Source organism: Podospora pseudopauciseta, assembly GCF_035222475.1.
Source record: "Podospora pseudopauciseta strain CBS 411.78 chromosome 7 map unlocalized CBS411.78m_7, whole genome shotgun sequence".
Classification (NCBI taxonomy): Eukaryota; Fungi; Ascomycota; class Sordariomycetes; order Sordariales; family Podosporaceae; genus Podospora; species Podospora pseudopauciseta.
The window spans coordinates 2344927-2370499 of NW_026946667.1; the positions used below are offsets into that span (position 1 = coordinate 2344927).

General features: G+C 53.1%; 11 protein-coding genes across 11 annotated transcripts; 5 read left to right on the forward strand and 6 right to left on the reverse strand.

Annotated features, from left to right (window-relative positions):
* Window positions 1–145: 145 nt before the first annotated feature.
* Window positions 146–3361, reverse strand: QC763_710090 (uncharacterized protein). Its single transcript, XM_062915998.1, has 2 exons — window positions 2312–3361; window positions 146–1979 (listed from the first exon to the last, which is right to left on the reverse strand). Exons 1-2 carry the CDS (start codon window positions 2344–2346, stop codon window positions 650–652), a joined length of 1365 nt encoding a protein of 454 aa, XP_062762008.1. The 5' UTR covers window positions 2347–3361; the 3' UTR covers window positions 146–649.
* A 2013-nt stretch (window positions 3362–5374) lies between these two features.
* SUR2 (Sphingolipid C4-hydroxylase sur2) lies at window positions 5375–6625 on the reverse strand (the record flags this gene model as incomplete). Its single annotated transcript, XM_062915999.1, has 2 exons — window positions 5375–5844; window positions 5914–6625. 2 exons carry the CDS (start codon window positions 6623–6625, stop codon window positions 5375–5377), a joined length of 1182 nt encoding a protein of 393 aa, XP_062762009.1.
* A 1049-nt stretch (window positions 6626–7674) lies between these two features.
* On the forward strand, window positions 7675–9501 carry QC763_710110 (uncharacterized protein). Its single transcript, XM_062916000.1, is given in 6 exon segments — window positions 7675–8214; window positions 8392–8656; window positions 8718–8858; window positions 8915–9143; window positions 9215–9417; window positions 9425–9501. Coding segments are annotated over 5 exon segments (735 nt in total). The 5' UTR covers window positions 7675–8199; the 3' UTR covers window positions 9300–9417; window positions 9425–9501.
* Window positions 9502–9515: 14 nt separating this feature from the next.
* QC763_710120 (uncharacterized protein) lies at window positions 9516–11053 on the reverse strand. The gene is made up of 3 exons (XM_062916001.1): window positions 10850–11053; window positions 10750–10776; window positions 9516–10688 (listed from the first exon to the last, which is right to left on the reverse strand). Exons 1-3 carry the CDS (start codon window positions 10922–10924, stop codon window positions 9588–9590), a joined length of 1203 nt encoding a protein of 400 aa, XP_062762011.1. The 5' UTR covers window positions 10925–11053; the 3' UTR covers window positions 9516–9587.
* A 133-nt stretch (window positions 11054–11186) lies between these two features.
* Window positions 11187–13213, reverse strand: QC763_710130 (uncharacterized protein; the record flags this gene model as incomplete). Its single annotated transcript, XM_062916002.1, has 3 exons — window positions 11187–12047; window positions 12204–12718; window positions 12778–13213. The coding sequence occupies 3 exons, from the start codon at window positions 13211–13213 to the stop codon at window positions 11187–11189; spliced, it is 1812 nt and encodes a 603-aa protein (XP_062762012.1).
* Window positions 13214–13704: 491 nt separating this feature from the next.
* On the reverse strand, window positions 13705–17978 carry QC763_710140 (uncharacterized protein; the record flags this gene model as incomplete). Its single annotated transcript, XM_062916003.1, has 3 exons — window positions 15829–17978; window positions 15311–15749; window positions 13705–15259 (listed from the first exon to the last, which is right to left on the reverse strand). The coding sequence occupies exons 2-3, from the start codon at window positions 15688–15690 to the stop codon at window positions 13705–13707; spliced, it is 1935 nt and encodes a 644-aa protein (XP_062762013.1). The 5' UTR covers window positions 15691–15749; window positions 15829–17978.
* GEF2 (chloride channel) lies at window positions 15919–18876 on the forward strand (the record flags this gene model as incomplete). Its single annotated transcript, XM_062916004.1, has 2 exons — window positions 15919–17224; window positions 17282–18876. The coding sequence occupies exons 1-2, from the start codon at window positions 16111–16113 to the stop codon at window positions 18874–18876; spliced, it is 2709 nt and encodes a 902-aa protein (XP_062762014.1). The 5' UTR covers window positions 15919–16110.
* Window positions 18877–19189: 313 nt separating this feature from the next.
* On the forward strand, window positions 19190–19904 carry QC763_710155 (uncharacterized protein; the record flags this gene model as incomplete). Its single annotated transcript, XM_062916005.1, has 3 exons — window positions 19190–19457; window positions 19591–19693; window positions 19750–19904. The coding sequence occupies exons 1-3, from the start codon at window positions 19305–19307 to the stop codon at window positions 19902–19904; spliced, it is 411 nt and encodes a 136-aa protein (XP_062762015.1). The 5' UTR covers window positions 19190–19304.
* A 57-nt stretch (window positions 19905–19961) lies between these two features.
* RPS12 (40S ribosomal protein S12) lies at window positions 19962–21769 on the reverse strand. Its single transcript, XM_062916006.1, has 3 exons — window positions 20937–21769; window positions 20491–20803; window positions 19962–20434 (listed from the first exon to the last, which is right to left on the reverse strand). Exons 1-3 carry the CDS (start codon window positions 20937–20939, stop codon window positions 20310–20312), a joined length of 441 nt encoding a protein of 146 aa, XP_062762016.1. The 5' UTR covers window positions 20940–21769; the 3' UTR covers window positions 19962–20309.
* Window positions 21645–22330, forward strand: RPS22 (40S ribosomal protein S22; the record flags this gene model as incomplete). Its single annotated transcript, XM_062916007.1, has 3 exons — window positions 21645–21777; window positions 22017–22086; window positions 22141–22330. 3 exons carry the CDS (start codon window positions 21645–21647, stop codon window positions 22328–22330), a joined length of 393 nt encoding a protein of 130 aa, XP_062762017.1.
* Window positions 22331–23157: 827 nt separating this feature from the next.
* Window positions 23158–25340, forward strand: QC763_710180 (uncharacterized protein; the record flags this gene model as incomplete). Its single annotated transcript, XM_062916008.1, has 2 exons — window positions 23158–24947; window positions 25014–25340. The coding sequence occupies 2 exons, from the start codon at window positions 23158–23160 to the stop codon at window positions 25063–25065; spliced, it is 1842 nt and encodes a 613-aa protein (XP_062762018.1). The 3' UTR covers window positions 25066–25340.
* Between the last annotated feature and the right edge of the window lie 233 nt (window positions 25341–25573).

Here is a 25573-nt window from a genome sequence, read left to right on the forward strand (position 1 = left end):
ATAAACAAAAAGAAGGGAGAAGATAGATTGGGAGAGGGTTTGCATTTCTGGGAGTTTTATGGGTTGGGAAATATGGGAAGGGAAAGGAATGGGAAACGTTTCCAAATTTTTTGGTTCATGCATGGGGAATAGACAATAAAATGGTGTTTTGTTTGTTTTTATTTTGCCGAGACTATGCGTGTCAACTCTGGAGTCTACATATATTCCAACTTGGTCATGTTCACAGTGGTAAGGGCAGTGGTAGGTTATATCAAGATGAAAAACCGTTTGATGTTATAATTCGAGGTAAAAAGAAAATCCTGTGTTTTTCTTTTCACCTCGAACTGCAACATCAAAACAAGTTTTCACCTTATAATTGAAATATTATATCCTCTCTCCTCTCATTTCCCCCCCATACTATCAACCCATACCATCCATCACCCATCAATCAGGTTCTGTCATACCCTCATTTCCCCTACCCCCCAAACACCAAAACCCCATTAAAAAATACCTCCCAAGAAAGTCCCAGCCCTCCCTTTGCCTCCCCTTTTTATAAATATCAAACGCTGACCCACCCCAATTCTATCCATTTGCTATGCCAAATCCAAACCCCCCCAAAAAAAGAATAAAAAAAAACCCCTTTTTGTGACCCTAAGCCAGATAGATAAATCTAAGCAGTAATGAAATCCGCCATCCACCCTAACTCCTCCCTCAAATCATCCACCAACCCACCCCCCAACCCCCCCAACACCGGAAGTCCACTCTCGAACGGCTTATCCCCCACCGTGCCCGCAGTCTTCGGCAGGCTGTATGTTGACTTGTTGACCTTTGATCCCAACCCCGCCACCTCACTCTTCTTCTCTTCAACCTCTTCCTCCTCCCCATCATCATCCTCAGCATCGATATCATCATTGTCCGAGTGGTAGAACCCGGGCACGCCACCGACCGAGTCAGGGGATTGCGGCTCCGACACCGCCGGTGGCGCAGTGGTAAACCTTGATCGGAGGACGCCAGTGCCCGATGAAACAGGGACGACAGGAGAAGGTTGCTTAGGGAGGTTGCTAAACCTGCTGACGGGGAGGGGTGACGAGCCAGGGAGTTCCACCGGCTCTACTGAAAGCGAGGCAGGGGCGATGGTAGGAGCGGGCGAAGCACCCCGTTGAGGAGGGGGAGACAGCCCAGTGTACTGCATAAACTCTGACACAGCCGAAGTAGCAAAGTTATCATCGTCTTCGTTTTCTTCAACAATGTCCTCCGGGATGGCTAGTGTGTTGTTGACAGACTGCTCCTCTTCCAAAGGGGCGTCATCCACCAAGAACCGACGAAGAGACTCGGGGGAGATGTCCCTCGACCGGGAACCCTCCGAGCGCGCGGTGGCTCGCTCATCATCAGACATTGCTGTTGGCGGCAGAGTCGACTCCTTGAGCGAAGAGGAGCTGGTCTTGCGGCTGAAGAGCTTGCGCGGCGAGAAAGACCAGCCCGACCCGGGAGAGATGCTGCGGGCTGAGCGCTTGTGCTGCTGCTGCATGCGCTGCGGCGCCGTGTCCAAGCGGCGAGGTGCAGCGGCAGTGTCAACGATGGGTGCGGCTGGCTTGAGCTTCGCATATTTGGCTGCAGGGTCCATAGTCTTGAAGTCGGTTGAGCGAAGGGAGTTCAAAGACCCGCTACGCTTGCGAAGAGACTGCTCGACTGGGATCCAGAGGGTGTTGACTGGTTGGCCGGGAAGGTATGGGCAGGCGGTGGTCGAGGGCAAGGAGGGATCGTGAACTTCAGATGACCCGTTGACCTCATAATAGTAGTAGTACGTCTGTCCCATCTTGAGCCCACCACTCCGCTTTGGGGCGTTTCCAACATCGCCATCACAGATGATGTCCTCAAAGTTGTGGCACCCCCTCCACTGACCCTTGTTCCGTCTGCTGTCGCGTTCCATTGTGTATGGCTTGTTGAAGTTGTCCCAGGATCCAATAAGATGTACAGTCTGTACTGAAGGATGGGTTTGCCTGTGCTGTATGTCAGTGGGCTGTAAGGGTAGTAGACTTGATAGACTTGAGAAATCAAAATCAAAAATCAAAACATACAGCAACAGCTTGATTATTAAAGAGAGAGAGAGAGAGAGAGAGAGAGAGAGACCGAAAAGCAGCAATCACAGGGCCAGACTGCGAAGCTAGATGCCGAACACACAAGACAAGATATGAAAAGAGTGAATATGTTTTGCGTGTGTTGAGAGAGAGTGACAGGTTGTTGAGAGATGGAGAGAGATGGAGAGATTGGTTTGTATGTCGAGGTATATAAAACGAGAGTAAAAGTAGACCAAAGCTCAAGAAGAACTCACAACATAAAGGTAAAGAGGGTAGCGGTCGGATCCATGCCGAATTACACAAAGGTTGAGACTCAAGTGCGAGTCTCTTCTCAGAGGAGGCAAGGCAGGGCTGTGGTGAGTGGGTGATCCCGGATCGTCTTATAAGTGGAACAATGGCTTTGTTGGTCCTCGCGTGGCAGGCTGTTGGGATGCAACGTGTAGACGCAGGGAATTGGAGGATGCGGCGTGTAGCCAATGGAAGGGATGAGAGAGGGCCCGGAAGCGCCGTGACTCTGAGCAAACAGCGACTGAGTGGTTGGCGCTTAACCACGCTTCACGGTCAACTGTCTCAGGGTGGGTAGTATGCCGTAATCCTGTGCCGCAGCGTCAACGCGGTTAAAGTGAAGCGATGGAACCCTGAGAGAGAGAAGCGGAGAGACGATGGTGAAGAATCATCGAGGGAGGATGAGATGAGAAAGAGGGAGGGGGGCTGTAAGAGTGGTGACGAGGACCAGGCTTGCTTAAAGCAATAAACCTGCTTGTCTCGCACCTGTGTCAACACGGTGGACCACCCATCGTCCCCCAGCCCTCACAGGCTTGCCCCGGGCTGGCCGACCCTGGTGTTTTTGGTGATCGAATTGGGACAGCTTGGAGGGACGCAAGCTGGCTTAGGATTGGGCCGTCCTCATGCACCGCCAATCTCGCCAGGGCCGTCGCCGGGAGACCCCTGGCCTTCATGCACCATCGATTGTCAAATTGGATCGAGGGTGCAGTCGATCTAGCGGATGGTTGCATCACTTCCCGCTTCTCGAGGCATTTCATTGTTGGGCAATTGTTTACAGTAGAACTGCTGCTCTGTGTGTTTGTCGCACAAGTCCGGATAGAGACAGAGCTGTGGGATCATGTGAGATTCTCGAGTTCGTCGAGGCTCTGAGCTGGGGTTGGTGACACCTCAGAGGTATCAGAGGAGACTGCGCAAAAAAAGATAGAAACCAAAAGCAAGACAAAAATCTGGTTCAGGGCTTTCGAGTTCAGCCGTCCATGCGCCCTGTGTGGCCCTGTCGGCCGACGACGACGATGGAGCGGGCTGGGATGGTGAGATCATTCACGCCGTCCCATCAACTGCCAGGGGTCCAGCAGCTAAATCTGGACCATGGAGACCCACTACCAACGACACTGATTGGCCAATGGGCGCATTATGCTGCAGCAAAATCGCCATGTTTCAAGTAGAGAAGCGCTTTCACCAGACGATAAAATGCCCTCCGCAAATAATTGCTTCGAATTGATTCAATCAAATATGAACATCTCCCGCCTCATCCATCCGCTCACACCATCCAGGCACCCGGAACGAACCGTCATCTATCTCATCCTCCTCCTCCTCCTCCTCAGGGACAACAACCTGCTGACAACCAGCCCTCCCCCCAACTCAACTCAGGCACCAACCCACCCCCTCTCGGACCATCCCACCCGAAGGAACCGAGACTCACATATGTAATATGCATCCTCCACCCTTCCAAACCGTTGATCAAAAGCAAACTTTCTTCCATTCTTCCTTCCTTTGCTTCCGTCCCTCTGCGGATCAGAAACAAAAGGTCATACAGATCGGCAAAAAAGAACATTTCTCCAAGTCTCCCCCGTAAACAAAAGCAATCAAATTCCATTCCCTTCCCCAGCTCCACATCCCATCATGCAGTCCCACCATCTCACAGCAGCAGCAGCATCACCATTTACCTTACCTTGCGTACGTGTACACTGTGCTATATGTCTCGGACATCACCATGAGTCAAAGTCTCCTCCAGATCATAATTCTCCTACGTCCGCAATCATCATCATCATCTTGGTAGTAGTGATAGTAAAATAGTCCGGAATATTTCTCATCATCATGTATGTATCAATCTTGTAAGCATTTGATCAGCTTCGGACGAACAACCCCTTCCCCCCCAACAACAACAACAGATAATAACCCACATGCAGCCACCCGGCGCGCCACCGCGCCGTCCCCCGTTCCCGTTGATGTTGCCCCACAATACCTTCATATAAGATTTGAAAGAAAACGGGTCTTATAAGACCCGCCATCTTCGAGGAAAGTGGCACAACCCTCACCCAGGCCCGTTTTCAAGACCGACCCCCCGACCTCCCGATTTCTTTCCTCTGCGCTCTGCTTACAGCCCCTGCCCGAGTCATATGCCCAAACAAAACAAGAAGCAAATAAAACAACAAGTTCCCCATGGCGAAATGTGTGTCGTGCCGCTGGGGATACCGAGACGCCCATGTACCCCAGAAAATCTCACTATATATAATCCCAATAAGACATGGCGGATCAGGAGTAGTAGTATGGTGATGATGATAAAGGGAGGCCTGATTCAAATAGTCATATTACACATTATATTCATGACCCCCCCTCACGTCTCTCTCCCTCTCCCTGACTGCTTGCAACCACCCAGGCAACCCAACCCATTCATCATATCTGCACGTACGTACACGCGAACGAACCCATCTCCCTGCTGTTGTCCTCCCATCGATCACAACAGCCAACCGTACCTACCTAACACGCAGGTACCAACCATCCAATTCCTTTACCACAACAAAAACAAAGCGTCCCATCAACCGACGCCCCCCACCTCCCCCAAAACATGTATTTTTGTATAGCTTCCCTGCTATGATACTCACAAAACCCACAACCACACATCACTGACACCCAGACGAAACAAAAAAAAGTATCAAAAACCACCCCAAAAAATACAACTTCAGTAACTACAAATTCCCCCAAACCCCTCTCCCTCAACCCCCTTTTGCCCAGCAAGAAAGGAGCCAAGAAAGAAGCCAGAGGAGTCTCCATTACTAAACACCACCACCACCACCACCACCACCACCACCCCACAAGAAGAATCTTATTACAGGTTTGTTTGAAAGCAACAAAAAAAAAAAAACCACAACCACCAAGCCCACTTGGTTTTCCCACCTCCCTTCCTACCCCCCTCCAAATTATCCTTTCCAAACCCACCACCCCTCCTCCTCCATTAAAAAAAAAGCACATAGGTAGCGTTATCCCTTCATTAACAGTCCCATATATCATATTTATCAGACCCAGTATCTTCACTTGGCCTTCACCTTCCCATTCACCGTCACACTCCCATTCCTTTCCTTCCCCGTCACCAACCTCTTCTTCTCATCCTTGGCCGCCGCGTTCGCCCTCGTCCTTTCATACTTGAGCTGCACATCCCCCTCCCACTTGGTCCCCAGCCACTTGTCCCAGATGGTGAAGAAGGGCTGGGAAAAGTTGGACTTGATGCCCCAGCTCTGGTGGTGAATGTCGTGGTAGGCGGCATTGTTGCTCGTGATGTGCTGCAGCGGGTCCCAAGGGAGCTTATACCCGCAGTGGTCGTCGACGGTCTTCATCATGCTCGTCACAAAGAACAGCATGCCCATCCTGTTGGTCATGAACGAGAGCTTGTACCCAATGCCAGCTCCAAGCGTGTCCATGACGAAGCCTTCGACCGGGTGGTTGTAAAGCGCGCCGTAAGCGTAGGGAACGTAAAGGCGGTGGTGGCGGGCGTGCCAGTTTGCTACACGGCACCAGTCACGTTAGCTTTCCCTTACTCTCAAGTAACAAAATAGGGGAGGTGGAAACATACTATACATCCACTTATTCACATGCATAGCCCTATGCCAAAAATACTGCCACGTATCCATCACCGCAACCGCAACCCACATCTGAAACCCCGGCACAACAACCCAATACATCAACTTGGCCAGCACAACCTCCCAGACCGCAAACGCCGGCACCGTCTCCATCACCGCCTTCTTCCCCCCCTCCACAACCAGCTCCGTCGTCAGAAAAGGGTAATCCCCCCCCGCCAGCGCCCCCGCTAGCAGAGGGTACCCCCCCAAAGCAACCTTCTCGCTCAGCCCCCTCGCGTTCAACCCCACCAGTCCGAGCATGTTCGGCAGCGCCCTCTGCGCGATCCTGATCCGCCTCGCCCACACCGCCACGTCGTACCCCTCCGACCCCGTCATCTGCTTCGCCTCGGTCAGGTTCAAGAACGCGCCCGTCGCCACCTGGAGGATCTGCTCCAAGACAACATCCCGCGCGACCTCCCACCGAGAGGCGAGGTTGCGCTGCGAGATCTCCTCGGGCGTGTGCAGGCGGTACTGGGGGAAGAGGTCGTATGTGTCGATGAGGTGGAAGATGCCCGAAACGACCCAGTAGGCGACGTGGGGGAGGATGATGGAGAGCCAAAAGTCTGAGATGAAGGGTAAGAGGTCCGGGAGGGGTTTTAGCTCGTAGGATGGTAGGGGTGGGAGGGGAGGGTAGGAGGCGGTGGTTGTGTTTGAGGAGGAGGCCATGGTGAATTGATTGATCGATCGATTGATTGATTGATTGATTGATGATGATGATGATGATGGGCGGTGGTGGGTGCTGCCCGTTACGTTGGAAAAGATTTGAAGAGCAAGCGATGTGCTCAAACAGAGGAGGGTAAGGTAGGTAGGTAGCGCGCGCGGTGGTGAAAACGTTAGGTTGACCGCATCAATGGAGGGTTATAGTTAGTTTAGTTGGTTAGTTAGTTGAGGGGAGGGAAAAACCAAATAACAGAGTTTAACAAAAAGGGCAACAAACAAAACCATAAACAACGACGTTGACCGCCACTGTTTAAGTTCATTTGTTGTTTTTTTTGAGGAGGTAGGGGGAGAGAGAGAGAGGCGAAACTGCTGACTGGGCGGGAGAGAAAGAAAGTGGTTCGGTGTTTTTGAGGAAAAAAACGGGCGGTTTGTAAGTGATCCCCGGGGTGGAATCCATCCGCGGTTCCCGATTGGTACCTTGGAATAAGAAGGCCTTGGCCCCCTGGAAATGCGCTACAAAACACTTCAACACACCTAAACCCCTACAGAAGGTGACAAGGTGTGCTCCAATTTCCGTATCTAGACGCCGTCGGGTGACCGATGGGACGATGGTCTTTCCACTTGGTGTTATCTGATCCGATGGTGACGACGGGAATCCCATGCGCCCGTTTGTCGGAGGGAGTTTTCTGCTTGATCGATCATCAATATCCATGGCTGGCTTATGTTAGCAACGCGTTCGCGACCCCTATCTGCATGATGCGCTGTCATTGGTTAGTGGGAGGTCAGAGGCAGAACTGTCCGCCACCGCAGTTCTTGGCGGTGGTTCCGAAGATCAGTTCCAGAACTTTGACAACGGGGTTGTCCCAGGGTTTTCCTTTGGGACGTGAAACGGCCAGACAGTTTTTGAGTTTTATCTTGAGATTGAGATTTTGACGTTGTTGACAGAAGAAGACAGAGAAGTAGATATGCAGGCAAAACAGAAATGGTTCCTGGAGGCTTCGGCAGTCAAATCGCCCAACGAGGCTGAACTTCAACCTATAGACATTTGTGACATTGTTGCATGTTGCCACTCACCTCTCACTTGAGTTTCGTACTGCACCACAAAACCACGTGAATGGCGTCCACCTCAACTCAACGGCGGTGCATGGCTTGCCCTCACAACTCACACAGCCTTCGACTTACACCTCTGAAAACTTATTCTTCAATATCCCCCCACTTATCATCATCACACCACAACCAAATAACCCAGGTAAGTTGCCGCCTGTGCAAAGTATCAAAATATTTCATCAAGTGAATCCAAAGTCTGTTGTTAAAAAAGGGTGGCCTAATGTGGGTCCATCTCGATTCCCTGAACCACTTAAAAAAAAAAAGGTGCCCCGCTCGATCTTTTTTTACCCCTCCCCATTCAATTCTTTTGAACCCGTCCCCCGCGCTGGCCTGCCTTGTTAACTACCACCCACCACCCCGCCCGCCGCCATCCATCAATTTTTTCCCCCCTTCCTGTGCCTTCCATTCCTTTGACAACCCACCGCAGACCAGACCAGCCTCACAATCTCGTCACCCTCGCAAACACCGCCAAGATGATTGTCTACTCTGTACGTTGCCCCCCAACCATCTCATCTCACACCATCGCACAATTTTCCCCGGCGCAAAAATTCAACCCCGTTGTACCTCTGCAGCTGTGGGCGCATAGTGCCAGACCACACCACTTTATCTACCTGGAACATCAAACATCACCAGATAGATAGCTAACACCGACAACCCCCAAACAGGATGTGATCAAGACCTCCGGTGCCGACGAGCCCCTCGTTTTCGCCCCCAACGACGAGATTATCTCCGACGGTTACACCCTCATCCCCTGCAACGCCGACGAGATCGATGCCCTCGCCAAGAAGCCCGCCAAGACCGTCGGCGACGTCCTCGGTGTCGACGATGAGTGGGAGCGCCAGCCCGCCGACGTCAAGGCCAAGAAGGAGGCCGAGTCCATCCTTTACTTTGTCAGAGGCGAGCGCGTGACCGAGGCTGCCGCCAATGTCGGTATGTACCACCATTACCTCGCAATATCGTTCACCAACAACCACTGACCCTCTCCCCGCAGACACCGGTGCCAACGCCTCCGCCGAGGGTGGTGACGACGAGGGTGCCGAGGACACCGCCAAGGAGGTCATCAACGTCGTCTCCTCCGGCCTCCTCGAGTCCACCTCTTTCGACAAGAAGTCCTACATGGCCTACCTCAAGGGTGCGTTCCCCCTTCCCCCCATACCTTTCTCCCCTCAAAACTAACTGCCCCCGCAGGCTACCTCAAGTCCACCAAGCAGTACATCCCCTGGGCCCAAAAGAACCGCGAGGAGAACGACTGGCAGTGGAAGGCCCTCTCCGCCGAGGAGCAGGAGGCCGAGAAGAAGAAGGTCGAGCAGCAGATCGCCATCTTCGAGCCCAAGGCCATGGCCTTCGCCAAGTGGATTCAGGCCAACTTCAAGGACCTCGACTTTTACACCGGTGCCTCCATGAACCCCGATGGAATGTATGTTTACTCTCCCCTTCTTCTAACCTAACCTCTCCCCCGAAAGTGCAGAGCTGATGTCAAAACAATAGGGTCATCCTCTCCAACTACATGGAGGACGGTGTCTCCCCTTACTTCCTCTTCTGGAAGGCTGGCCTCAAGGGCCAAAAGTGCTAAATGTTTTGACCAAAACATTTAGCATATAAAAATGAAAATAAAAGGGGGAAAGTTGTGAGGCCGGTTTGTGGGCTCATATGGCAAAAACACAGATCTTCTTCACACAATAAGGCAACAGGCAACAGGCAACATTTAGGTGTTCGCATCTTACATAGACTTGAGTGCTGTGATGAAAATATGGAATTGTCGGGGTGTCTTCTACCAAAAATTAAGTTCTTGTACAATGCTAATGCGTGTGATTATGATGCGGTTATCCTCCAGTATCCATGCACTTATTAAATGCTCCCATCAGAAAGGTCTTGTCCCCAACGGAATAGGTGGTGGCGCATCACCGTCCTCCCCCGTATTATTCCTCCCCACCAAAAACTGCGGCTTCTTGGCCGGGGGAGGAGGCGGAGGGGGCTTCTTCTTGGCTGCTATCGCGGCCGAGAACATCGAGGTTGCTGCTCCCGAAACACCAGCCTTTTGTTCCGGCGCTGTAGCGGCACTATTATAACGCTCGAGACCACCCCTCACAGCCGACGACGCCGCGTTTTGGACGGCAGCCTTTTGCTCCGGTGTGGCGGACTGGTATCTGTGGTAGCCCGTCTTGGCAGCGGATTGGAGGGCAGCTTTTTGCTCCGGGGCGGAGTTGTTGTAGCGGTTGAGGCCTGCTTTTGCCAAAGAGGTGTGGGGGGAGGATGATTGCGTGGTGCTGTTTTGGGGTTGTTGGGTAAGGGAGTTTGCGGCAGCGTTTCGGAGGGAGGCTTTTTGCTCGGGAGCGGAGGATCGGTAGTGGTTGAGGCCAGCTTTTGCTAGACCGGTGTAGGGTGATGATGGGGAGGATGTCCGTGGCGGTTGTGGGGGAGGTGGTGGGTGGGAAGCGGTACCGATGCCAAGACCGGGGACATTCACACCCGCGGCGGCTAACCTCCCCATTGCTCCTTGATTCGGTTTTGGGACCGTCGGGTCGTTGTTGATGCTCGCGGCAGAAATCGACTTTGTCAGGTTATCCAGCGCGTTCGTCCCCCCTGCTGGTGACCGGGGTGGGAGACGGGGCGGTAATGCTGGTGGTGGTGCTCGCGGGTTTTGTCCTACTCCCGGGGAGGAACGAGCTGGTGGCGGCGGCGGTCCTCCCAACCCCCCGGTGCTAGAAGTGGAAGACGGCCGCGACGGCACATCCCTTCTTGCCGGTGGGGGCGGGAGGTTAGCGGTCGACAAACCAGTAGTATTCAACGACCATGGCTTCGGTGGCTTCGGCCGTTCCCGTTCCTCCTCCTCTCCAGCTGCCTGTTGCTGTTCCTGCAACGATATCGAGCCGGTGTTTGTTCTTTTCGGGGGAGGGGCAAAGCTGGCAGGGTCTTGGAGAGACGAGAGCGGGCGGGGGGTGTGGTGCTCGTATTTGTTTTTCTGACCAGCAAGCTCAGGTTAATAGGGAGTGTCGAAAAAGGGGGATATGATGGAGACACACATCGTCGCCGCGACCGACTAGAGATTTCTAGAAATCAAGAAAGATTAGCTGTCATCCGCCCAGAAGAAAAGCTTATCCTACATAAAGGAGATCGACGTACCACTGAGCCCTTGATCGAGGTCCCGGATTTCTCGGGGTGCCAGCCGTTTTTGAGCAAGTCTTTGTAGTCTGGCATGTTGGAGATTGTATGCTTGCTGACCCGAAAGTTAACTCGTTGCGGATATCTCGAGGAACTAAAAGTGAAAAAGCCGAACAAACATTAAGACAAACAGAGGATGATGTCCAAAAGGCGGGCGGACTGCCCAAAAGTGGAAATGAATTCCAGGGTCCGGTCCCACTCACATGCTGTCAAATAGTCAAATGCTTGGCACGGTGACGTAATCCCACTTTTCACAACCACCAATCTCAAGTAGTACGTTCAATCTCAAAACATAATATCACAGTCTGTCTCTACAGTCTACACCTCTCCTGCATCTGCAGAGCCCCCCACCCGGCCCCCACTCCCCTACACTCCCCTTCGCAATCTCCAGAGCATCATTCAACACATCCTCCCAGCTAATCCTCGTCGACGACCTCTTCACCCCCTCCTCCTCCCCCTCCTCCCACGCCTCCCCAGTACTAACATCATAAACAACCGTACTAGCCCTACTATCCATCCTCACCTTCTTCCTAGCCTCATCCCCCCCTCCCTTCACCTTCCCCGGCGGCGCGGGCAAAACGGTCATCAAAACAACCTCACTCCTCTTCCTCATCACCCCCCCCAGACCCTCCACAAACGACCCCCCAGACCCCAAAGAACAAATGCTCTCCCTGAACCTATGTGCCCTCTTCCACATCTCCCTCTCCACCCTCGCCTCCTCCCTCTGCATCCTCCAAGCATAGCTCGCCGCCTCCCCCTGCACCTGCCTCACCTTGTCAGCCTCCAACTTCTCAAACAAGTCCCACTCATCTATCTGGCTCGGCCTCGGCACCTTCAACACCTCCCTCATCGCCCTCTGCCCATTCGCCACCCTCTCCAACCCCAGCTCGAGCTTGTACTCCCCCGTCCCCAGGTCCAGTTTATGTCTATAACTCGCCAGCTTCCAGATCCCATCAAACCGCACCCCCACCCCCGGCGCGATCCCGCTCCGGAGCAAATACCCCCTCAAAACCCTCACCTCCTTCCCCACCAGCGTAATCAGCTTGACATGCATCTCCTTCAACCCCCCCGTCCTCACGTACTTGCTTCTATTCCCATGCCCCCCAATATCTTCTTCTCGTCCGCTCAACAGCGGCAGCGTGTAAACGTTATACCTCCCCTGGCTGACCCTCTCCTCCTCCGTCCCCACCATCCCGTCCCTCCTCGCGCAGGCCATGCTCAACCACCAATCCCCCGCCTGGAACGAGTCATCCCCCTCCAGCTGCCCCTCCCCTCCCGTGGTTTTTTGCTTCTTGTCATCATCATACTTGTCAACCTCCAATCTCGGCCGCCACTTCTCCTGCTCCTGCCGCGGCATCACCGGGGACGGGCTGTTTTCCCCAGAAGGACAGGGGTTGTCATCAGACCAGCAAACACCCTGCAACCCACCCTTTGTGAGAAGCTGTCTGGTTCGGGATTCGTCAATCCGAAAGTACCTCTCCTTGAACCTCCGCCTCCAGGCCCGCTGGAGCGAGTCGGCCAGGTCGATGCATTGAGACAGCGGCCAGTTGGGAGTGGTGGTCGGGGGGAGAAGGGATTTGCCAGTGAGCAAAATTTCCGACAAAAGTTTGTCCAAGTGGGCATGCTGTATGGTGTTGAACTCGATTCGGTGGTCGTGCGAGGGGTGGTGGGGGGGTGTGGTTTCTGCCGTGAGGGCCCATTCGAGAAAGGAGATGAGCTGCTGGGTGGGTTCGGAGGGGTCGGGGAAGAGGAGGGAGTCGGGGAGGGAGGAGCGGATTGTGTCCGAGAGGGTCAGGAGCTCGGAGGGGGAGAAGGGGTCTGTTGTTGAGCCTGGTAGCGGGGGTTAATATACATTGTGGTAGGTAGGAGGGGAAAAGAGGGAAACATACTGGAGCGGGTGTCAACACCACTACTTTGACCACCCTGTTTGTCAGACTTGGAAGTGTGTCTTGACTGCTGCAGGGAGAAACTCCCGTCTTCTTGTGCTACACGGCGTCTGTCGTGAGATGGGGGAGCGAGCTTGCCGTCATCATCATCGTCGGCGGCTGCTGCGCTTCTGAGAGGGTCGTTCCGCCAGAAGCTTCCTGTTCTGATAGCCAGTCCCGGCCTGCTGCTGTTGTTGACCGTGGTGTCGCTCGTGCTGGTGATACTGAGGCGCCTCCGCTGCGAGTCGGCCCATGTATCCTCGGCTTGGGAGAAGGAGATGGAGGAATGTCGGTGGTGGGGGTGAAAGACTTCGTGGATTCTTTGGAGGACAGCCTTGGGGCCGTTGGGTTCTGGGGTGCCGCCGCCGCGGTGGCGGGAGAAGCGGAAGATGGAGGACATGCTGCTGCTGCTGCTGAAGGAAAGATCTATGTAAGATACATGATACTATGGTCCATCTCGAGGATTGAGGGAGGAAAGGATAACGAGAGGAAGAAGGAGGTATATTGATTATCAAAGCTGTTTGTTCCCATGTCGGGACATCGAGCGAAAAAAAAAACACATGACATCAACCAAGGATGGTCCAGCGGCTAGTGGGAGGAGGTCCATCTCGACTACCTGAGTGAAAGTAAAAGAGTGAGGTATGACCGACTTGTTTATCCCGTCTCGGCCCCGAGCCCGATACCAGCGTGCTGGGTGGGAAAAGGGAAGGAACAAAGACCAGGGCCCATATTCCCATATTCCCACGTGGTTTGGCCGTAATCGTGAGGCTTGTGAAGGAAGGTGCCGTGGAGGCATATTCAAGTCTGAGTGAAAACAAGGTGAGAGTGCTATGTGGCGCCTTTGATCGAGACGGATCAAGCCGGGCTCGCCGGACTGATAGGTATCTGTACTCACTGACGCAACGCGGTCAAAGTCTCGAGTACATCCGAGAGGGCCTCCACCAGCCCCTCATCCCTCTTCACCTTGTCCCGCAGCTGGTTCGCAATGCCAATAATCGCAGTGGTAGAATGAGTGTACCTCCTGCGAAGACCCGGATGGGCATTCACCAACAGCGCCGTGGCAAGCTGCAGCACGGTCACCTGGAACTCCTCCACCATCGGCGGCTGCTTCTCATCCGGAATCACCCACGCTGCCGTCTTAGTGACCAAGTCCATCCAGTCCTCCCGAGTGCCTGGTTGTTCCGCCTCGGCAATCTGAAGCAAGTTCCTCACAATCTCCACCCCTCGTGCGGCCTCGTTTTCATCACTTGTCGTTGAACTGGCTTGGAGGGTGTTGCCGAGATCGTTGACCAGCGCTTGCCACCCTCCATTTTCCAAAAAGGCTTCCCTGCCTTTTCTTTCTTCCAGGATGCCCTCGAATGCCACGAGGACTGGTCTTCTAAAGTCCAGACCTTTCTCAGGGCTGCTGCTGGTTTGATAGAGCTCGACAAACATGTCGCTTAACCCGGCTGCTTCTTTTCTTAGCTGTTCGCCGTCGTCTTCTCTCAGCCAAATTGCCAGTGTTCTTATGGCTGCAAGTATCAATGGGTCTTGGCTGGAGTGTACACTCTTGGAGTCCCACGCCAGAGCAAAATGCGAAATGCCGCTTTCGTTGGCAGCCCCGGTTCGTGCTTCGGGATGCAAGCCCATGGCACCAGCTATAGAGGCGTCCCAGCGGTCACGAAGGTATTCGGCCGTGAGTGACATGGTTTCTGAGATGGATGTGCGAAGCTTGAGCAGCAAGTCAGGCTTCATGATCCACTGATTGTTGCTGGTTTCACCGCTGTCTAACGCCTCCAGTGTTCGGAGGAGATAGCCCATAAAGTTGGAGACAACATTATAGGCAGAGGTGAGCCGCTGAGCTATTATGCTGTAGGATGGGCTGTTTAGCAGCCCTAAAAGAGTCGGTATCGTCGAGCGAATGTCGATGAGAAGTAGGTTGACTAGTAGAAACGCAAATGGACTTTCGCTTGTAGCTGTTGATTTGCTGTCGACATCGTCGGCAAAGAGAAGTTGAGGCGATTGTACTGGGTAAGATTCGAGGAGAGCGGCGGAGAGGTTGGCAAAAGCTGCGCGGCCGTCGGCAGTAGGACGACTTATGACAAGGTCTCTCACGAACTTGGCCAGTGGTGTAAGCCATTTCGGGTTGGGTGGGAGCAGCTCTGGATCGAGTCTTGGAAGAAAATTTCCCAAAAACTTCAACAAAGTGACGCCATCAGTGCCTTTGAAAGAAATGACCAGTGATCCGATGGCCTGGTTAATCTTGGCGCGCAGAGCCTTCTTGTCTGATATTGTAGCCATGGCACCTAGCCACGCGTAATACAAAGTGTCCAGGACGAGAGGCTGAGAAGGTGCAATTTCAGTCAAAGTCGACAAGTCGTCTATAGAGTCAAAGACCTCAGCACCCTCAGGCTGGTTTACTAGGCTCACAAGAGTCTCAAGGACCAGTTTAGTAGTTTCATCAGAACTAGGCACTGTTAGCAAAGGAATGGGATATCAAGAAAAGAGAGCTCCTCACCAGTACAAAAGACAAGCCACCAACTGAGGTATCCTGTTTACCAACTTGCTTTCCTGTTTTGACTTCTCTGGTAATAGCACAGTGAAGGTGTGGAGGACAGAAACAGCAAGATCCAACATATCATTGGTGCCTTTTGCTTGCTGTTTCGACCCAGTCCGAATCAGACGATCCAGGAACTTTCGGGGAATACTGTTCCACAAGCTGGCGATTGCATCTTCGTTTGCCCTTAGTTCTGGTGTATTATCCAGGACAGACTTGAGCAGTGCCAGCCCAACGAATCGAGATGTGTCGTCCTTTGCGCTGAGTAGGGTCTGGATTTTTGGTAGCGAGGCAGCTGGATCCTGCTGTTCCTCAGCTGTTGATGGCATCGTTTCACTCATCTTGTCTGCCACTGTTGAAAATTATAAAACCAGTCGAGAAAGCCATTATGATCCAAGTTCTTCTGGATGAAGTCAACTCGACAAGCAATGCCCAGGTCCAGGGTGTGATCTAGAGTGGAGGAGAGCAGAGGTACGTACCGATTTAAGGTTGCCAAGAGTGCACAGACCTTGGCCGCAACAACGTGCGCAATCGATAAGATACTAATAGCTGTCGTTCCTGTCCACCATCTTCTTCACCAGCCATCCCAGTTGACATCGACGACGAACAACGGTGCCCCGCCGCGCATACCCAGCGCAGCAACTTACATAAGATCAGGAGACGCGCATCCAAAGACCAAGTCCCATCAGCCAACGCGATCCACCCTCCAGAACCTCCCAATCGCAAAACCAGCCCTCGTCCGCCGCAATCAAGAATGGCATATGCAGCCCACCATGTCCCCGATTAACAACGGATCCTCGAGTTCCGAACCCTTCCCCCCCTTCAACAACGACCACCACTATGCCACCTCCGACGCCGACGAACTAGACCTCCTCGACGACACCGACACAGCCGCCATCCTCGACAACGACCCCCTCTCCCACCACCACCACCACCACCACCAACAACAACAACAACAACCCCTCTCCTTCAAGCGCAAGCAGAAACAAACGGGCATCTTCTCTCAACCAGCCAGGTTATTCAACGCCCTCACCGGCCGAGCAAACCCCCCAAGAAACAGCGCCGACATCCCCCCACCACCACCACCAATACAACCCCCCACCGGCGCAACAAGACTAGACTACATCCCCGGAAATGGAGGCTCCAAATCAGACTCATTACCCACAGATTGGCTCGCCGAAGGGCCAGGAAGGAGAGTAGGATACGAAGACCTGACAGCCATCGATTGGATCTTCGAGTACACCAAAGAGCGCCAGCGACAGAGATCATTACTCTCACGGACGACCTCTCTTGGGTTTCCTTTATTGGGGTTCTTACAACGGGTGTTGGATGCCTCACAAGTATGGGTCATTCTCATATTATCTGGCTTGGCGGTGGGGACTTTGACGGCGGGGATAGACGTCACGACGGATTGGCTGGGGGATATCAAGTATGGGTTTTGTTCGACGACGGATGGGGGGGCTTTTTACCTGAGTAAAACTGCTTGTTGTTATGGGTATGATGAGATTAGTAAATGTCAGGGGTGGAAGACGTGGGGGAATGCGCTGGGGGCGACGTCAAGGGGGGGTGTTTGGTTTGTGGAGTATGCGGTTTACTTGGTGTTGGCGGTGATGTTTGCGCTGTCGGCGAGCTTGTTGGTGAAGGAGTATGCTGTTTATGCTAAGCATTCTGGTATTCCTGAGATCAAGACGGTGCTGGGTGGGTTTATTATCAGGAGGTTTTTGGGGTTGTGGACGTTGATTACGAAGAGCTTGGGGTTGGTGTTAGCGGTGGCTTCGGGGATGTGGTTGGGGAAGGAGGGGCCGCTGGTGCATGTTGCTTGTTGCTGTGCGAACTTGTTTATCAAGTTGTTTCCGAGTATTAATAACAATGAGGGTATGTATGTTGGTCCGGGTTGTTGTTCGGTTGGGGGAAAGCTAACTTGGGACATAGCTCGAAAACGAGAGGTCCTGTCCGCTGCTGCGGCTTCGGGGATATCGGTTGCTTTTGGGTCGCCCATCGGGGGTGTGCTCTTCAGTCTTGAGCAACTGTCGTACTATTTCCCCGACAAGACCATGTGGCAGAGCTTTGTGTGTGCCATGACAGCTGCCATGGTGTTGGAAGCTTTTGACCCGTTTCGATCGGGGAAGCTGGTCATGTACCAGGTAACCTACAGCTCGGTGTGGCACGGCTTTGAGCTTGTCCCGTTTGTCCTCCTCGGTCTTCTCGGGGGTGTGTATGGAGGGCTGTTCATCAAAGCAAACATGTGGGTTGCAAGATGGAGAAAGTCGGCAACCTGGCTTCCTGGCCCGGTCATCCAAGTAGTTGCCGTGGCGATTTTGACGGCCCTTCTCAACTACCCCAACAACTACATGCGAGCCCAGTGCTCCGATCTTGTCTCCAACCTCTTCTCCGAGTGCTCAAAGCTCACAGACGACCAATTCGGCCTCTGCAAGACAGGCGCCGCCTCAGCAGGCACAATCATCCTCCTCATCTTCGCCGCGGTCCTGGGCTTCTTCCTCGCGGCCATCACCTTTGGTCTTCAAATCCCCGCCGGTATCATCCTCCCCTCCATGGCCATCGGCGCCCTCGTCGGCCGCGCAATAGGCATCATCATGGAAATCTGGCAACACAACCACCCCAACTTTATCGCCTTTCGCTCCTGCGAACCGGACGTGCCGTGCATAACCCCCGGCACCTACGCCATCATCGGTGCCGCCGCCGCCCTGGGCGGTGTCACTCGGATGACTGTGTCAATAGTAGTCATCATGTTTGAGCTCACCGGCGCCCTGACATATGTCCTCCCCATCATGGTCGCGGTGATGATCTCAAAATGGGTAGGCGACGCGTTTTCCCGGAGGGGGATTTATGAATCCTGGATTCACTTCAACGAGTACCCCTACCTCGACAACAGCGAGGAGATACCGATTCCTGACATCCCGGCAAGCCAAATCATGACTCGGATTGAGGATTTGGTTGTTCTGACTGCTACGGGGCATACGATTGCTAGCTTGACGGCGGTGATGGAGCAGCATCCGTATCGTGGCTTTCCGGTTGTGTCGGACCCGAGGGATGCGATTTTGCTGGGGTATATTTCCAGGGCGGAGCTGGCGTATATTTTGCATGCGTCGACGCAGCCACCGAGGTTGTTACCCCCAGAGACGGAGGCGTTTTTTGCGCATCAGCCGTTGGCTGATCCGAGGACTACGTTGGATTTGAGGCAGTGGATGGATCAGACGCCGCTTACGCTGCCTAGGGGTAGTAGGTTGCATTTGGCGGTGTCGTACTTTCAGAAGTTGGGGTTGAGGTATGTGATGTTTGTGGATAGGGGGGTGTTGCAGGGGTTGTTGACTAAGAAGGATGTTTGGTATGTGCTTAATGGGGCGGAGGAGACGAGGAGGACGGCGGGGAGGGGGGAACCGATGGGTGGCGGGGTGGCGAGGGAGGGGGGCGATGGGGAGAGGGAGGGGTTGTTGGGGGTTGGGAGGGGGGAGGAGGAGGTTGAGGTGGTTAGTCCGATTGGGGATGGGGGGAGTAATCTTTTGTGATGGGGGGGGGGGAATGTGTAATGATATATGATAGATAGCGGGTGTTTTTGGGTATTTGAGGTCACAAAAGATGGTTTTAACGGTTATGTTGGTTTTTTTTTTTCGGAACGTTGGTTATTGGTTGACTCTCGAATGGTATGCTCGTGTTGGAGAAAGACTGGTGGTTGGGTTACCCCTTTTCTTCCCCCCCCCCTTTAAGGAGAGATGAATGAGAAGTGTACAACCCTAACCCTTTTCCCTCCCAGTCACACCTTTCTCAAGTGAATGAAGCTTTGAAGACACTCGAAAAATAGCGGGGCATATTTGTTCACTCCCTCACTTTGGATAACCCCTCCACCTGTCACTCTGGACCTCTTACTCCCCATCTTGCCTGGTTTTCTCTTTCCTCGACATAGTCACTAATAGAACAAGTAAAGACAGGTTTCAACATGGGCAAAAAAGACAACAAATCCGGCGGAGGAGGAGGCAGCAAAGACGCCGGGAAAGGTGGGAAAGGTGGGAAAGGAAAGGGAGGTGGCGGTGATGACAGTGGAGGGAAGCAGCAAAAGGGCGCCCAGAGCATCAATGTTAGACATATTCTTGTAAGTTTCATTTTTTTCCTATTTCGGTCTTTACTGGTGTATCTACCAACACACCTACCTACCAAACATTACTGCCTGTTGGACCACCAGAAACTATACATATCATAACTCAAGAAGCTGACAGAATAACCAGTGCAACAAAATGGGCGAGGCAGAAAAAGCCATCGAGCGGCTCCAGAACGGTGAGAGCTTCAACACTGTCGCGATGGAGATGTCGCAGGATAAGGCCAGGTCCGGTATGTTCTCACTTTTGAGGTGCCCAGCCAGTATGATAACTAATCAAGCTATACAGGAGGATCACTAGGCTGGAAAACAAAGGGGTCATTGCTGCCCGAGTTTGAAAAGGTGGCTTACGAACTACCCACCAGCACAACCAACAAGCCAAGCTGGGGGATGGCCAAGACGTCCGAGGGATATCATGTCATCATGGTCGAGGGACGCAAGTAGTTTTTAACATCAACCAATCACATAGTCAGGAGTGGAACAAACAAAAGTTGGTTGACCGTCCCAGATCAAAAGGTTTTGAATTTTTTGACTGTCTTGATTTTTGTCTCGTCCTCATTCTGAGGGGAGAAGAAAAAGGAGGTAGCTTGCCCGAATTTCCCCAATTTGTCGTGTCCATCCGTTGGTGACCATAAATGCGCCCAGAGATTTGTTGCCCTTGCCCCCATCCACGGTCGTGGCTTGTGAAAGAGGTGTTCCGAGTCTAATGCCGATTTCGTTTTGATACGCCGAAAAAACCCGTCCCAGGTGTGAAAACCCCCTTTCTCTCTTCCAGTTCAATCGTTACAGTGAAGAACGACTAAAAGCTACCTCCCCCCACTCCCTTAAGCGGCGGTGGTGTCAAGAAATTTAAGCCTCAGACTGGAAGTAGTCGAGGAGGATGGAGCGCTCCTGCGACTCCTCACCCCAGTCCTTGACGACGACGCAAGAGCAGTTGACAACCTTGCGGGCGTTACCCTCACGGTCGAGGACGCCTGTGGAAGAGAGTCAGTATTGGTGGCGACACTAAAAGATTGTAAAGGGTACTCACAGAGACCAGCCCACTCGCCCAATTGCTTTCCATCGGGAACCTTGATCAGAGGGATCTTGTGCTCGGAGCAGAGGGCAATGACGAGCTTCTTGTAGGCCTCCTCCTCGCAGGACTCGTTGAGGACGCACATGTGGGCCTGGCGGCGGTCGAGGGCCTTGGAAGCCTCACGGAGACCGCGGGCGAGACCGTCGTGCATGAGGGAGAGCTTGAGAACACCCTTGAGAGCGTCAAGGACAGACATCTGGCCCTTGCTGGCCTCGGCCGAAACCTCGACCTCGACGTCGGCAACCTGCTGAGTCTCTTCTACGTCCGACTAGACACACGACTTTGTTAGCGGGGTGTCATCCTCGACGGCGGCGAGAAAAGAGCGGTGGCATTGTGTTTGGTGGTGTAGGTGATCGTCGACTTCAAGTCGTTGTCGTCGTTGGTGGGTGGACGGTACTCACCATCTTGATGATTTACTTTCCAAGTAAAGTGCCGGTGCGATCCTCGAAGAGTAAATTGGTAATGATCCTTTTATTCGTGTGTAGGTATCAGGAGGGAGGGGAGCTAGAACAGGCTGGTGGACAGAAATTCGAGAATAATGTGCGAGCCCCGAGCGCCCCACCCAATTGGCTGGATCCATCAAAATTTTGGTGTGTGCTTCGCGAAAGCGGGGCGCTCTGCCAGAAGGGGATTGGCGAAATGTTGCTGCAGTAGGCATTAGGGCAAAGTTTCGAGGAGCACGGGCCATCACCACGACCCACAAGCTAGGCGACGACAAATTTCTCTGGGGTTGTTGCTCTGCCAGGCCTTGTTGAAAAGTCGACGCCCGCCCACCGACCTTCTCCGCGACCACCATCCGTCAATCACCAACGAGGTATGTATATTCATCCCGCTCTCGGGACATGACTCAAAAGCAGGACGACGCCTTTCGCACAGGCTGAGGAGGGCAATCATGGAGGCCCGTGTTGGCAAAACGCGGGTCGACGACATGATACGCTCCTCCTCGTCAGCAGCTGGCGGGCAGAACCCTCTTGAAGAATCATCAACGAGGGCACTCTTCCACGCAGTCGAGCCTCGACCGAAAGGCTAACACAAACCTCGAACCTCTGGCAGATACCTCATTTCCACATCTCCGATTTGAGAATCTCCGTCTCCTCAACACCGCCAAAATGGTCCGCACTTCCGTCCTCCACGATGCCCTCAACAGCATCAACAACGCCGAGAAGGCCGGCAAGCGCCAGGTCTTGATCCGCCCTTCCTCCAAGGTCATCGTCAAGTTCCTCCAGGTCATGCAGAAGCACGGTATGTGGTTGTCAGATGGGAATCATTGGGCCTCCGAAACGACAAGATCCTCGCGACGATTTCCCTTGCACAAACTTCGGCATGATAACTAGGCGACTGTCTCAATCTGCTCCACGACTTAGCCCTTTAAGTTGCCGATAAATTATACACCACGCGGGGATCTTACACGTTATCGGAGTTGCCAATGATGACCCAATGTTTAAATCGTCGCGACATTTTTTTCTGACATTCTTTCCTAGGCTACATTGGCGAGTTCGAGGAGATCGATGACCACCGCTCCGGCAAGATCGTTGTCCAGCTCAACGGCCGGTATGTTTTTGTCTGTCTGACCTGACTTGAAGAGCACAAACTAACCCTTCCCAGCCTCAACAAGTGCGGTGTCATCTCCCCCCGTTACAACGTCCGCCTCTCTGAGCTCGAGAAGTGGGTTGTCAAGCTCCTTCCCGCCCGTCAGTTCGGCTACGTCATCCTCACCACCTCGGCCGGTATCATGGACCAGGAGGAGGCCCGTCGCCGCCACGTCTCTGGCAAGATCATTGGCTTCTTCTACTAGACAAGCAACCACAAAGGCAATGAAAATCTAGCTACCAAGAGCGATGGCATATTTTGGGCGTTGTGACTGATACCCCTGTTTCATTGGGAGTTCTGATCTGGAAAATGGTTAGATCTTTCAGACGGCACTGGTTGCACATGGAGGATTCAGATATGAGCAATACCTGAAATCGTGTCTCCATTTGGGACCCGAACATTTTGAGCGTGACACTGGTGTATCTGCAACGTGTGATGGCAATGTCTTGTGATATGTTTGTAAGACTGGACATCCAATCCCGTAGGGCCGGCTCTATGTTGAGAAAGTCATTCGTACAATTCTATCCATGTCGTTGATAGACACAAGGCAGACCACGATAGGGGTTCAGGCTACAGACGTGGCCTAGCCCCTTGGGGAAGCTCGATGGAAGCTTGGCAAGGCGACTTCACGGCTTTGGCCCCACCTTTAAACCAACGCGACATGCGTCAGTGGTTGTTAATTTTGGGGGGATGGATCCAGTGCCAACGCTTCGCATCAACTTTGTCCAGGTCTCTCCTTTTTCCCCTTTTGAATCTATCAAACCTGTCTTGCCACCGATGCGAACCGAAGCGGGATTACCACCGCCCGCGACGACGACGACGACGACGACGACCAGAGACGAATAACAGCGCGCTCACTGACGAGAACGACCTATCTATTGTACAGAACATATGCGACTCGGACATTTTGTATGAGACCGACATTTTGATACCTCGATGAACACGCTCTACTCCGACAACAACCGCTACTCGGCAAGGAAACGGCCCTCGGAAATCTAAACCGCCGGGCGACGCACCCCGGCCGCGGTCACGATGCGCAACAGGCAGATTGGCGTCCTGGGGGCGTTTCTGTTCTTGGTGTTTTGTGTTTATTCTCTGTCAAGAAGCCCAGGGGGTTTACCCCGGCCCCGTTCACCGCAAAAGGAACCGGAGGACAAGCCGCCTGAGCCACCCAGGATAGCAATCCCCATCACCTGGACCGACGACTCCAACACAAAAGACACCAAACCCGCCCCTGCCCCAGAGGGGTCGCATCCGATATGGTACCTGACCAACCAAGCAGAGAAGGAGTTTGAAGCTGTGAAAGGGAGGCAGAGCAGAACTTTGGGAGAAGCGGTGGGGGAGTATAAACGCCGGTACGGGATACCGCCCCCCCCCAACTTTGACAAGTGGTGGGATTTCGCAACGGAGAGGGGGGTGGTGCTGGTTGATGAGTTTGATACCGTCATGGAGTTAGTCACGCCGTTCTGGGGGCTGAAGCCGGCGACGACGAGGAGGAGGGCGAGGGAGGTGATCGGGTTTGATGATTCGCTTATGGGGGTGCAGATCAGGAAGGGGAATGTCACTAGTGTTTTCAAGGCTAGGACGGCGGAGTGGCATCAGAGGGGTGTGCTGGGGATGCTGGAGAAGTTTGTGGGTTGGTTGCCGGATATGGACTTGGCGTTTAATGTCAATGATGAGAGTAGGGTTGTGGTGCCGTTTGAGGATTTGGAGAGGCTGGTGAAGGTGGGGTTGGGGGTTAACATGGCGAAACTAAAGCGAGAAAAGGAGCCGAGGAATGGGTGGACTGATGTGGGAAAAGTGGAAGGGTTGGACTACGAGGGACGGTTTGATGAGGGGAAGCTGACGAGGTTTAACACTTTTGCTCATCAGCCTACTTGGACGCACTCGAGGATCTCGTGCCCGCCTGGGAGCCCGGCGAGAATATTGGAGGAGGGGGAGCAGTTTGATGATCGGGGGAGGTACTCGATGGGGGAGCTGGGGTTTGTGACGAACTGGACTGCGATGGCGGATATATGTCTTACGCCTTCGCTCCAGTCGACGTTTGGGTTTTTTGACAGGCCGAACGCGTATTCTGTCGTTCATGATCTTGTTCCGGTTTTTTCGCCGAGCAAGATTTCGAGTTATCAGGATCTTATCTTTCCTTCTCCGTGGTATTACTCGGGGAAAGTCCCGTACGACCCGAAGAAGGATCCGGACTGGGAAGAGAAGATGAACCGGTTGTACTGGCGTGGCTCGACGACGGGGGGTTTCTCGCGCAATGGAGGCTGGAGGAGGCAGCACAGGCAGAGGGTGGTGAAGAAGTTCAATGCGGTGGACAAGGCTAATATTCTTACCAATGTGGGCAGTTCTACCTCGCCTAACTGGACGGTTGCTTCTGTTCCCCGGGGGGACTACAAGTCTTTGTTGGATGTTTATTTCAGCCACATTGGGCAGTGCGACCCGGGCGATTGTGCCGCACAGAAAGAATTCTTTGAGATTAAAGAGTATGCCAAGCAGGAAGACGCGCTCAAGTACAAGCATGTGCTTGACATGGACGGGAATGCCTTTTCGGGGAGATTTCACGCGTTTTTGAAGAGCAAGAGCTTGGTTTTCAAGTTTGCCATCTTCAAGGAGTGGCATTATGAGTGGTTGAGGCCGTGGGCGCACTATGTGCCCATGAGCCTCAAGGGGGAGGAGTGGCTGGAGCTGGTGAGGTATTTCGGGGAGGAGGGGGAGGGAAAACGAGAGGGGGAGAGGGTGGCGATGCAGGGGAGGGAGTGGGCGGGCAAAGTTTTGAGGGGGGAGGACATGGAGGTTTGGTTTTTTAGGTTGTTGTTGGAGTGAGTTTTCCCTGCCATGGATCATGTGTGATGATGATTTGATGCTGACATGTGAGAAAAAAATAGGTATGGGAGGGTGGTGGATGATGATAGGGAGAGGATCGGGTTTGATATGTGAAAAACTGTGTGTTCTTTTACATTTCAAAAACAGGAGTGAGTATATAAGGGGTCAAGGGTCAACAGCTAATACAGTCGACATTATAACGGGTTGGATAATGGCGGATGGGAAAAAAAGCAATGTCTACAGCAGTGGTGGTGGGCGCGGGTAAGTTATGATTTATAATAATATGTATAACATGTACACAATCAAGGTACCGGGGATGGGTAGATTTCAGGACAGGTATAGAACACAGACACTCATAAACATATCAAAGATCACAAATGCAACACAATCTGAATCATCTTGCTTCCGTTTTACCTGCTTTGCACTTGAAAACAACAAGGGTTGTGCTATCAACAATGAAGATCAATCACCAACGCAGGTCTGGTTCAACCGTTCCATGAGGTGTGTTAACCACTTCAAACAAACTTTCAGAGGCCCCAATCATCAAAATAAACACGCAAAGACTTGACCGAAAAGGTGTCAATAAATCTATTAGCCCATACATCTCTCTTGCTGCTTGATC